The 12,373-nt window shown below is 39.7% G+C and overlaps 1 protein-coding gene and 1 long non-coding RNA gene across 2 annotated transcripts; one reads left to right on the forward strand and one right to left on the reverse strand.

Moving 5' to 3' along the window:
• The first annotated feature begins 1,473 nt into the window (after positions 1 to 1,473).
• On the forward strand, positions 1,474 to 2,041 carry LOC116067659. Its single transcript, XR_004109282.1, has 2 exons — positions 1,474 to 1,586; positions 1,963 to 2,041. It is a non-coding gene; the product is annotated as an uncharacterized LOC116067659 (long non-coding RNA).
• LOC116067658 (60S acidic ribosomal protein P2-like) lies at positions 2,000 to 4,774 on the reverse strand. The gene is made up of 5 exons (XM_031324127.2): positions 4,645 to 4,774; positions 3,367 to 3,490; positions 3,213 to 3,261; positions 2,801 to 2,893; positions 2,000 to 2,112 (listed from the first exon to the last, which is right to left on the reverse strand). Exons 2-5 carry the CDS (start codon positions 3,487 to 3,489, stop codon positions 2,036 to 2,038), a joined length of 342 nt encoding a protein of 113 aa, XP_031179987.1. The 5' UTR covers position 3,490; positions 4,645 to 4,774; the 3' UTR covers positions 2,000 to 2,035.
• Positions 4,775 to 12,373: the final 7,599 nt, after the last annotated feature.

Below are 12,373 nucleotides of genomic sequence, written 5' to 3' on the forward strand. Positions count from 1 at the left end.
GAGAGAATTAACCATATCTACAGCATACAACATCCTCTATCCTCAGACCTTCAACATAAAAAAAAACAAAAAAAACTCTTAGAGCTACCATCTACTTTTTTATTTTTTTTACAGTTTTGATGCTGCTCATATTGGAAAACAAACTCCCAGAAAACTGCAGGTCTCAGCAAGTTCTTTTAAATCAAGGCTGAATACCTTTGTTTTTATGCTGCATTTCTTTAAATAATTGTTCATTTCTTCTCCTGCACTGTAACTTTTATTCTCATATTTTATTTGTTTTTTATATTTTTGAATGTTTTTAACTGCTCTTTAATGTTTTATGTAAAGCACTTTGAATTGCCTTGTTGCTGAAATGTGCTATACAAGCAAAGCTGCCTTGCCTTCCTGACTCATGGCATGATTCAGTACATCAGAAAACTTTGAAAAGTTGGGGATTGAGTAAGTCTATAGTCACACACCAGGACATGACTAATTAGTTTATTGAGACATGCGGTGTCTTTTGCCATGTTAAAAGTTCATAGAACAGTAAAAAAGTTGCTGGTTGTTGCTTTTTTTATATTTGACCAGGCTAGATTACCAACTGGGCTAAGTGGGCAACTGCCACTGGGTACCAAAAGCCCCAGGTTCACAGGTTCTTTGTGTGGCAGTTGGTTGGTGGTAATCTGATTAATTGTATAAACTTATAAACATAAGCACAATATCAACTGGCATAATAAAGGCTGTATGATGGGTCCTGCTTTATTACCTGATTTTAGGCCCTGTCTTAAAAAGAGGTCCTGTGTCAACATCTAGTTTTAAGGTGATCTTGATAGTGATATGGTGCTTCCATTACATACATTGGGGCGGGACTTTGGCTTTATGCTGTGTTATGGAAAAACTCAAGAGCAGGACTCTGGAGACGTGAAGAAGTTCAGAAGACTTTGATGACTTACTGTACACGGAAGCATTTAATGAAATCTCGATCAAGGACATTTAGGATTAAAAAGTAGTTTAACCAGAATGTGGTGCCGTGTAGTGCCATCCCAATTCTAACGTTCCTGTCTTCCTGAAGGAGTATTTAAACTCATGCTGGGCATACAAGTTTTAGAATGTACCAAATAAGGTCCTTTATCACTCCTCTGCAGCAAGTGTGAAGATGCTATTGGATTATTTACAACTATTCTTACCTACATGTGGTGGTGATGGTGCAGTGGATATGACACATGCCTTTTTGTGTGATATTGACCCTTGAACTATATGGACTGAAAGCATTTAGTGACATGGTTTGACCCAATTAAAACGTACTGTGTGAACATTTGTCTTTGCTGTTCAATTTCACTGATTGCTGATGATCGCAGTGCAAAATACAACAGCGCCATCTGTCGATCACTGGGATGATGAGTCGACTAGCTGCATTAGTTGTGTTCTACAGCACAATTACTGCAGGTAATATTGAATGTGCATAATCTGTCAAAATCATTTCCCGAATTCTACACATCAAAAACATTTGGGATATAAGTGGCTCCTTTTGAATCTTTTTCAGGAGGCTCAGTTTTCATCACCTGTTTTTCTACCCTATTAAATACCAGTAACATTTGATTTACTAGGTCAGTGGTTCCCAACCTTTTTTCCTTGGTGCCCCCCCTACTTATGTCTAAAAAAAGCTGAGCCCCCCCTCCGAAACCGAAGTTGAGGTAACTCTCGAGATAGAGCCTTACTTTCTTTGATACAGAGGAGTTATCAGCACTTTTACGTTTCTCCGCCATGTTTCATTCATAAAATAGTGTTGCCGTGGCAGCAGGAAAAATGAGGATATCTTTTGTATACATTATCCATTCTGGTGTATTATCATAGTTTGTTTAACATGTGCAAATATTTTTTTTTACCTCAACCTCAAACCAGATAAAGACTTGCGCTCCCCCTCTGATCTTTGCCGCCCCCCTGAGGGGTCCCCGGACCCCAGGTTGGGAACCACTGTACTAGGTCATTCTGCAGTGAAAAAGAAATTCTAACACTTTAGTTTTTTTAATAAATTTTATTCAAATTTTGAAAAAGTTTAGTCGAACAGGCCGAATCCCATGTCGTCATCGGACTCCTCAGACTCCTCTTTCTTCTCTTCCTTCTTCTCCTCAGCTGTAAAACAAAACACGTATTATTCCCTGCTATAGTCACCATAACATCTAAGGAACAGCTAAACTCATTTCGGTGCCACTTAAATGTCTGCGCTGCTCTCTGATGCTCCGAAACCGACGTTGCAGGCAACAGAAGCATCGCTGCATGTCACGCTAGTAAGCGCTAACGTTACACTTGGCATTGAGTAACGTTAGCCTACCGTTAGCTAGTAGCTGGATTAAACACTGTTAAAATGCTGACATCTAAACTGTGTCTGTATTTCACTGTAGAGGATTCCAACACCGTGACGTACAACCGTCTGCCGCTAAAGCTAAGAGCTAAAAGACACAAACTAGCACTTGGTCACTGCTGTTGTCCCTTTAACCGCAATTTACTGGGGAAAGAAGTCATTATTGTTGAAAGTTAATAGTATTACATTTTTAATAAATCATTTAAATTCCCCCTTTGTGCTGATCCGAAAATTGATCCGATCGTGAGTTTTGTGATCTGTTACACCACTACCTACATGACTTGTACCAACCAGGTACATTCTGTCAGGCTAAAATGATTTGTCCAATTTAATTCCATGAAAGAGTAAGGGCGACTAACTGATTTGGCTGCATGTAATCACATTAACATACAAGGTGAAGGCAAAGGCACCGTGTGCCAAGTGATGCTGACAAACAAGGTGCTAAGCTGCAAAGCTCACCTGCAGGGGCAGCGGCTCCGCCTGAGCCAGTGGCTGCAGAGCTGGCAACGGCTACAGCACCCCCAGCTGGCACGCTGGCCAGTTTACCATAACCTGAGGAGACACGAGTTGGCAGACATAAAGCACAAGTGATAACATTGACACTCAGCAGCCTGAAACAAGATAGAGGTCAGACACGGTATGTTGTTATTAGATATAATCTGGCAATTTAGTTAGTAATACTCAGACATAGCTTCAAAGGTATCAAAGTGGGAACATGTTTAATCTCTTATCGTTTTAGCTAAACAAAAATTGCCTCCGCCTGCTATACATCCTTTTGCTACAAGAAAAAAAAAAAAAAACTGTTCTGATTTCCATCTAAAATAAAAATTCATCACTAAACACAAGCACAAATACAGCGGCAAAAACTCACCTGTGACAATCACCTCCTCCACATTCTTGCCTGCGAGCTCAGTAATGACCTGTTGAGAGAAATCACATTTGTGAATAACACCAAGGCAATGACTAGCCGCTGGTAGAAGAGCTGCTGCCACAACATCAGAAACAAAGTGCAGACTGCTCTGTACCTTGCCCAGGCGTGTGTCATCGGCCTCAATGCCAACACTTTCCAGGATCTTCTTGATGTCCTTGGCCTCAGGGTTGCCATTGCCACCCAGGGCAGCGAGCAGGTAAGCAGCTACGTAACGCATCCTGCAAAAATAACCAGGAAGGTTTAACAATTGTGAGTAGATGTGTTAATCACTGACCAGAAACTCAAATACAAGACATGTACACATTTGGCCACCTTTCAACATCTTTTTTTAAATTTTCTAAATAAAAGTAACCTCACCACATTGTCTTAAATGAACAGATTTAAGATCAACATTAAAACCGTAAATGTGGCATGTACAAAATGTAGGCACTCTGCCTGTGCTCTAAGCACTGCAAAATAAATAAAATAATTTCCCCAAAAGGGATTAAGTATACATTATTTATTGTATGAAAGTTGCTAAAGAAACAGAAGTTATTAATTGGAGGCACCTATTAGCAAAAATCACATATTAAGCATTAGCTTTTGTGAGCTGCAAACATTTCTAATCTGATTTTCTACTTTTTTTCCCCTTCTCATCTAGTTCAGAAATGATGCTAAACAGACTCATGTATTACATGTTTCACAACTAATCAAAGATTCAAAATTCTAGTCTGGCATCAGCGAAGGCAAAACATTTCCCTCTCATTTCTTGATATCAAAATACTTTCAAAATACTTTTAAGATTAATCTCGGCCACATACTTAAGATTACTGTGTTCGTAACGTTACAAAGAAAATAGCTCTCACTGGGTGTTCTTCTTAATGCTTACTTTATATAACTGCGTCCTATTAATCCTATTTAGCTGACTTGTACTTGTGCAAATGTATCGCATATCACTTCAAGTTAACAAGATTTTAATGTTTTTTAATCGAATTAGCATGGCAGGATAAACTAATAACTTAGCTAGATGGCTAGGCACCAAATCTAAATCTATTGGGTCTTTGAGTTAGCGACGAGAACTCAATTTAAAGCTAGTATCTAGTATAAAGTCCCTGTAGTGAAAACTAGGTGAATTTACTTAACACAAATGGTTTAAAATGTGACAAAAGAAAACTAATTTTACATCCATGTGGTGGCGTGTTCTTCAGTCCCGTTAACATTAGCTGGCTGACTTAGCCGCCACTAGCAGTGCAGAAAAGGAATTCATATTACTAAAATGCCGCACTTTAAGGATTTTCATCTACTGGGGTTGAAAGTTTACTTATTTATTTGGATATCACGTGCATTTCTCCGGTGATGAATACATTTATAATGTCATAAAAAAGACACTCACTTGAGCTAGACGGTGAACGCGTGTTCACTTCGAGGTTAGCACGGACAGAAAGGAAGTTACGTCACGGGATGAAGGCGAAAGAAACCTTGCTTCTTCTTCGTGTTCAATAAAGGACAGAAAGCAGGTAAACCGCTGCCTGCTGTTCCGGAGTGTCACATAAACTTTACAGGGCTGCAGATTCCTCAAGTGCAACTGTGAATGTTAACGATTTTACACTGCGATAAATTCAATATCAGTATAGAGCCTGCTGATATGTTATTGTGCAGTCATAACAGTGAGTTCATTGTAAACCTCTACAACAACTGTTTCATGCATAAGATGTAATATCTGTAAAAAAGAAAACCACCAGTCTGTTGACGCTATGAAAAACAATCAAAAAGCAGTGAAATGCAAGAGTTATTTATTTGTATGTGGCATTTTAACTATAATCTTCCAAGAAAGATTGTATTCAGGTCTATTTATTCAAAATTATTATGTCATATTTCTGTATTTGTTTTATAACTATGCAGCAATGTTAAAATTGTATTCTATGAAATTTGTACTTGATACAATAGAAAAATAGTTTTTTTTAATGCAAAAATGTCACTGTCAAATAAACCAATAACATGAGTACACCTCATTTAAACTAGCCAGCATTCAGATTTTGTGTCCTCTTCTGATATCTTCATGTTGTATCTCTCCATGATTGTGTCTCTGTCATTTGGGTCTTTACAGATTTTACTGTGTAGAAAGGATGTTCTCTCAGACATAACCTACCTTTAATATTCACATTAGAGAATACATTGGATAATTTCTCTGTATTTTTGTGGGGGTATTTTGCCGACGATAATGTTATTAGTTAGCAGCACACTTAATTAATCGGACCCAGGGTGAGTCTGATGAAAACTGCTGTCTTCGCCCAGTCATCTCCGAGGATTTAGTTACGTTCTGCCTCTGTTTAGAAATGGTGAATTAACAGCTCAAAGCAACTTAATACGATATAGTGTCTGGCTTTTGTTTGATATTTAGTGTAGGCAGAAAGGCTTTTTATAATTGCCTCTAGGGCTGTGTATTGGCAAGAATCTGGCGATATGATACGTATCACGATACATGGGTCACGATTCAATATATTGCAATATATTTCGATAAGGCGATATATTGGGACTTTTTAAGTATAATTTTAGAAAAAAAATAATATTTAAAAAAAGACATGATGTGCATAAAAGTCAAAGAAGTTTACTTTAGGTAAACAATTCAGTACAGAAAATCAAAATGCCAGTTTGGGATTGGTTCTTAGTGAGCAAATTTTTATACGCTAAAGTAGTATTCCCTAAACGTTAGTTTTTGGTTTGGTTCGAACTAACCTTAAGAGAACCAGAAACCTAAGGCTGTTATATACTGGACGCAGCCCAGCTGGCGCGTACAAATGTGACGTCATGGGATCGCCGTGACTATCCGTGCGTTCATGGACATCGGAAAAACGTTTTTCCGAGTGAAAACATCATCATTCATGTCCCTTCCTGTCGGAATTAGAGGTGGGAAACTCGGGCCAGATTTTGCTAACCGAGTTTCCCAGTTGGTGACGCGTTGTTGACAACTGACGTTTGATGTAGGCGACTTTGGTTCACTGAACATATTTCAATGACAATAAACTTATTTATTGTGGACAAACGCCTCTGCTGAGAAACATACACAGACATAACATGTTTCAAATTATTCATAGATAGGCCTATGTATAAAAAAAAAAACAACACATTATCCGTGTCCTTTCCCGTTCGTTGTCCTGCAGATAACACAAACACCTGACGATGTGCTGTTTGTATGCTCGCATAAGAAAACAGCAGCAAATTATTGTGGCATCCATGTTTTCACCAGGTTTTCACACACCTGATGCTCTAGGCTACGGCCAACAGTTGGTGGCAGTCATGCAACAAGTTGTTATGCCAAATGCCAATATAACAGAAGAAGAAGAACACGCATCCCGACCATCCTAACCATGTTGTCGGTACCATAGATATGGTCGGTACACGATCCGTTCTGCCTGCACGATTCGTTCTGCACATGCGCAAAATGTTCGCGCATGCGCGGTTGTACGAGGATTTACGACACTGCACGATCTGTTCCACGCTTCCGGTCGACAGCCAAGCTAACGTTAGTTTAGCTAACAGCTAATTCGGCTAACCGCTAGCTGATTGTAGCGGTCTGCCGTTAGCCTCCACAGGCAAGCTAACGTTAGTTTAGCTAACAGCTAATTCGGCTAACTGCTAGCTGAGACAGCATGTAATAACTTTAAAAGACCCTCAAAATAAAACTTGAAAATAAACGTTGACATATATAACAAACACCTATATATATACACCCCATATATAACAGCTGTTACGTCAGTTCTACTTTACTTGTGCTCATTTAAAATACAATCACTCAATACTTGTCTTTATTGTTATTACTGTGAAGTCTTAATTTAGCTGTAGCCTGCTTTTCCCATTACGTTTGAGTTAATGTTATTTTAGACTGAATCTAGCTGTCAGCTAGCGGTTAGCCGAATTAGCTGTTAGCTAAACTAACGTTAGCTTCCCAGTGGAGGCTAGCGTGGAACAGATCGTGCAGGTCGTATCCTCGGTAAAACAGTATTATCTTGCGCATGTGCAGAACGGATCGTGTACCGACACATGTGAACGCTGGTAGTCGGAAAAACAACGTAATCACGGGGGCGGTCCCTGTCATTCCGAGGTGGCATGAACGCGCCATATTTATACCCGCGCTGGTGCTCGCGACACTAGTTGCCGTCTTCTCCTGAACAGAGGTGGCGCTAATGAGCAAAGGCTACAGACGTTACTCTTTCTACGGACTAGAAGAAGAAGAAAAAAGTAAACAACGGCAGAACTGGCTGCAGCATTGCCGTCAATTCTTCGGTTTGATTCGATGACCTACTTCGTCGGATCAAGCCTTTCATTCACCATAAAAGAACTCATCTTAACCTAGCAACAGTTTACAAGAGAGAATTGCAGTCACTCTGAGAGTCCTGGCATCAGGTTGTCGGCGAAGTCGTTCAGGCCTCCCGTTTCCGCTTTGTCGCGTGCCACTGAAAAAAAAAAAGAGCTGTGCGCGACCTCTGCTCGCGCGCCATAAATCGGGCGCGCCGGCAGGATATTACGTCATTTTGACATCACGATGGCGCGCGCCACCTTGGATGCGTCTAGTATAATTCACGTTTAACGTTTCCCAACGTTCTCTAAACGTTCTGTGTTAGTGGTGAAGGTGCGGGAGATAGTTCTCCATGGACTTTAAAGTTCTGTGGTTTTTGTTAGAAGCAAAAACAACTTTTATAAAAACAATGATCTTATCAAATTTGATAAAAAATATAACCCACCTACATGTATTTACCTTTTTCTTTAACAAACCATGGTATCATCAATATTACACCATATTTTATGATATTAATGACAATATCTGCTGTTTGGGTTGACATACGCAGACGAAACATTGTATTAACATTTCTTGACAAGAAGTCCAACGATACTACCTGAAGTATAGTATTAAGGCAAAGAACGAAGAGTGACAACCACATACAGTTTGAAACCTCCACATCACCTGTCGGCCTATACAGGGAGGGGGGACCTCAGTGGTTCCCAACCTTTTTATGACCCCATTACTATCCTTGGGTAAACTGACGACCCCTGACTAAGTGACATTCATGGATATACCTTATTATATTCAATGCATAACAATAACACTGTTACAAAAATAAATACATTTTTAGCTCTAACTGTTACTCCATTTTAACGCACCTGGGAGGTAGCATTCACATGTCAACCTAAGGCTATGCAGCAAGCGGGAGTTGTTTCCCAGCTCAATAAAAGCCTTGTGAAGCAGTAAAGGGATGTTTGATTCGACAAAAACTACAGCTCCTATGGGAGGGTAAACCAGGCAAAGCATTAAAGCTACACTCATTAATATTGTTATATTACTTCATGCAAATGCTAAACAATTTGATTGCATAATTTGCAAAGACGAGAGCCCATTATAATCTGAAATAGCTGGTATGTCCAGTCAAACATAGCGGCATTGCATTCCATAATACTGTTACAAAAATAAATACATTTTAACATACTGTCCTGTGAATATTGCCACAGAGATGAGATTTCCTGACCGAACCCGACCCCGCCTGAAACCGATGCCAAACCCGACTGAACCCGATCCCGAACCCGACCGAATCTGACGCCGAACTCTACTGAACCCGACCGAACCCAATCCCGAACCCGGCGAGTGCAAAGTAATGTGGGGAACACTGTGGGGTCCTCCAAGGGTTGTCAGGAAAAGTTGCTGTAAAACATATAGTAATACAAATTACACGTGTAGAACAAAGTGGAGAGCTTGTACAATCTCATTTTGTAGAGAAGTCAGTTCAGTTATAATGATATTTGAATTTATGCAATTATATAGTGTTAATCTTTGGGCAGGGTAGGGCAGGACTATGGTCGCTTAATTACCATTTTGTTGACCGAGACTCCTGTTGAACTCAAGCAGCTCGGTGACTGTCGAGCAGGGCAACAGCAACATGTCTTCAACTGGAGCAGAGGGAGGTGACTGGAAGCTCCTTAAGAGCACAAGCAGCTCATCCATCTTCTCCTTAAATGCATCCATCCGTTGTGCCATGCGGGTAATGGTTGTCCTCATAGCTATGGAAAAATTAATGGTGTTAGTTTTAGTTGTAATACATTATATACTTGCATATGTGAACAACTTAAGTGAGTCTTCTTACCTGTCATTTCCGTCTCAATGGCTGAGCCACCCCCCGCTGTGTGATGAGTTCTGCTGTTTACAACAACAAAAAAGTTAAGTTACTCTCAAGTTTCTTGTCATGAAATTGTATTGAATTGGAAATGGAAAAATCAAAGCCACTGTACCTTCAACTGGGTCCCAAGATGAAGTGACAGGCAGAGCTTGCGTTACAATAGACCCATCCAGCTCTGGGCGACCGGCTAGTTTCCTGTTGACTCATCTAAAAAGAAAGCAGATATGAATATTGGTCAGTTCATTTATGGCAGGTTTCTTGCACATGCCATTGCAAAAGATGAACCTATGTTGTTACATTAGATAATTGCTAAAAAAATAAAAAACGTACATGCAGGTGGTAGAGGCAGTGACGTCTGCTGACCTGAAAAAAGGCAGGAAGAGACAAACACATCAGAACAGTCACATGATATGCACCAGGTTGAGTGTCAGTAGTTCCATGGTAGGAAATATGACTAGTTTCTTAAATGCATGCATAAATATTAACTTACGGACAGGGCTTCTGGACACACTCCATCCTGGAATGCTTTCTTGCTTGTGGAACGGATTCATCTGAAATAAGACCATACAATTTGTACTGATTGCAAAAAGAATATTTGAATGTATACAAACATTGTATGTGACAGGATTTTCTCAGGATTTTTGCATTGTAGCCCATATACTTTCTAATGGGGAGACACAACATCCATAGAAATGCATGGGGTTAGTTTGTAAAGCCAGTAGTACGGTGGCTCTGAAGGGCAAATCACCACAGCAATTAGAGAAACGCAACAACAAATCATAAAACACAACGGCAAATAGGAAAACACAACAGAAAAAATGAAAACACGACAGCAAATATGAAAACACGACGGCAAATAAGAAAACACGACAGCAAATAGGAAAACACGACAGCAAATAGGAAAACACGACGGCAAATATGAAAACAAAACGGCAAATAAGAAAACACGACAGCAAATAGGAAAACACGACAGCAAATAGGAAAACACGACGGCAAATAGAAAAACACGACGGCAAATATGAAAACACGACAGCAAATAGAAAAACACGACGGCAAATAGAAAAACACGACGGCAAATACGAAAACACGACGGCAAATATGAAAACACGACGGCAAATAGAAAAACACGACGGCAAATAGAAAAACACGACGGCAAATAGGAAAACACGACAGCAAATAGAAAAACACGACGGCAAATAGAAAAACACGACGGCAAATAGAAAAACACGACGGCAAATAGGAAAACACGACGGCAAATATGAAAACACGACGGCAAATATGAAAACACGACGGCAAATAGGAAAACACGACGGCAAATATGAAAACACGACGGCAATTATGAAAACACGACGGCAAATATGAAAACACGACGGCAAATATGAAAACACGACGGCAAATAGAAAAACACGACGGCAAATAGAAAAACACGACAGCAAATATGAAAACACGACGGCAAATATGAAAACACTTCAACAAATCACAAAACACAACGGCATTAACTTCTACCGGAAAAGGTAGGGCCTATCTAGCAGAGGACGGACCTTCCTGATTGGACAGACGCACTGTCTGTCTTTTGACAGGAAGGAGAGGTGAAAAAATAAAAGTGCCTCACTGTCTATGCTTTTAACAGACGGACTAGCCGTTTCTCATTTCAAAACACTGGACGAAATGGATGTGGAACTATGAACTGTGCTGTTGGTGAATCGGCGTCAGTCTGCTTGCAGGAGGAGAATATTCTGTCAGGAACTTTGCTCGCAATGTGCAAAGGTAGGTAACGTTACCGACACCGATAGGCTTTAATGTAAGCAATAGTCGTTTTGTCTTATTTATCCCATGTCAATAAATTAAAAACTCGTGGGAGTTCATGTTTGTACAGTAGTCATAACACTTACCGGTAAGGAGAATTGCAGTAGCTAACCGTTTACATTAGCTTGTAGTTTACTGCATGTATGCAACATTAGCTCATTGTCCAGTAGCTTCTAGCTTTCAGACAAATGCAGTGCAAAATATGTCTCAGCAACTACAAGGTAAACGCTACCAGCTAATGAGCTACCACAGGCAGTATGATATGCATTAAACTGCAAGTGAGAAAGGGTAAATAGTACTGTAAACACACAAGCTACAAGGCTACAACCAACATATGAAAAGTCATAATACCTCCATTGATAAACACCCACTAATACAGTAAAGGTAGGTGTAAGTGTGTTAAATGGTCAACAGTTGTCAGTTAAGACCATGATGAAGAAACGACACCACTACACAGTTACATGAAGTACCTTCATGTTTCAGTATGCTTAAATATACTTATGATACAATTCTAATCTTACCAGACAGTTGGATACACTGGACTACCTATCTTACCAGGACAGTTGATACTACTGGACTAACCTAATCTTACCAGGACAGGTTGGATACTACTGACTACCTAATCTTACCAGGACAGGTTGGATAACTACTGGACTAACCTAATCTTTCTCCTTCTGTCTGCAGTCCGGAAGCAACACCATCATCGGGAGCTGAGTCTGATCGCCGCTTCATGTTGAATATACTTGTGTACAGTATATAGTAATGTTTGAATAAATGTTATAATAAAGATACACGTTTCATTAATGTCTTTTTAGAGGTTGTATACCTAACTAGTTATTAAAACAGGTAGCATCTGAATATAATTACTCAGAAGTTTCCTGTGTCCAGGTCATAATTTGATGGAAAAATAAACATTGAAAAACAGTTTATATTATATACACATCCAAAAACTTAAAAGTCACAGACAAACTAGTTAATTTAATGCATTTATTTTTTGAATGGCAATCTCTAATATAGCAAATAATCTATTCAACATCTCTTTTTGGCCTCTGTCTCCCTGCTTGTCTTTTGCTTTCCCTCTCCTCCTCATCTCTCCCTTCTGGTGACGCTAGTGCAGCCACGACGCTGAAGTTGGCATCCGATTCGCAG

Source organism: Sander lucioperca, chromosome 3 (assembly GCF_008315115.2).
Source record: "Sander lucioperca isolate FBNREF2018 chromosome 3, SLUC_FBN_1.2, whole genome shotgun sequence".
NCBI lineage: Eukaryota > Metazoa > Chordata > Actinopteri > Perciformes > Percidae > Sander > Sander lucioperca.

What these genes read in the sequence shown, in the direction of transcription:
- LOC116067658 (XM_031324127.2), bottom strand. Translation starts at nt 3,489, where the DNA reads ATGCGTTACGTAGCTGCTTACCTGCTCGCTGCCCTGGGTGGCAATGGC. An exon ending in ATGACACACGCCTGGGCAAG is followed by an intron (nt 3,262 to 3,366) that starts GTACAGAGCAGT and finishes TTCTCTCAACAG; the next exon opens with GTCATTACTGAGCTCGCAGG. An exon ending in CGGAGCCGCTGCCCCTGCAG is followed by an intron (nt 2,113 to 2,800) that starts GTGAGCTTTGCA and finishes TTTGTTTTACAG; the next exon opens with CTGAGGAGAAGAAGGAAGAG.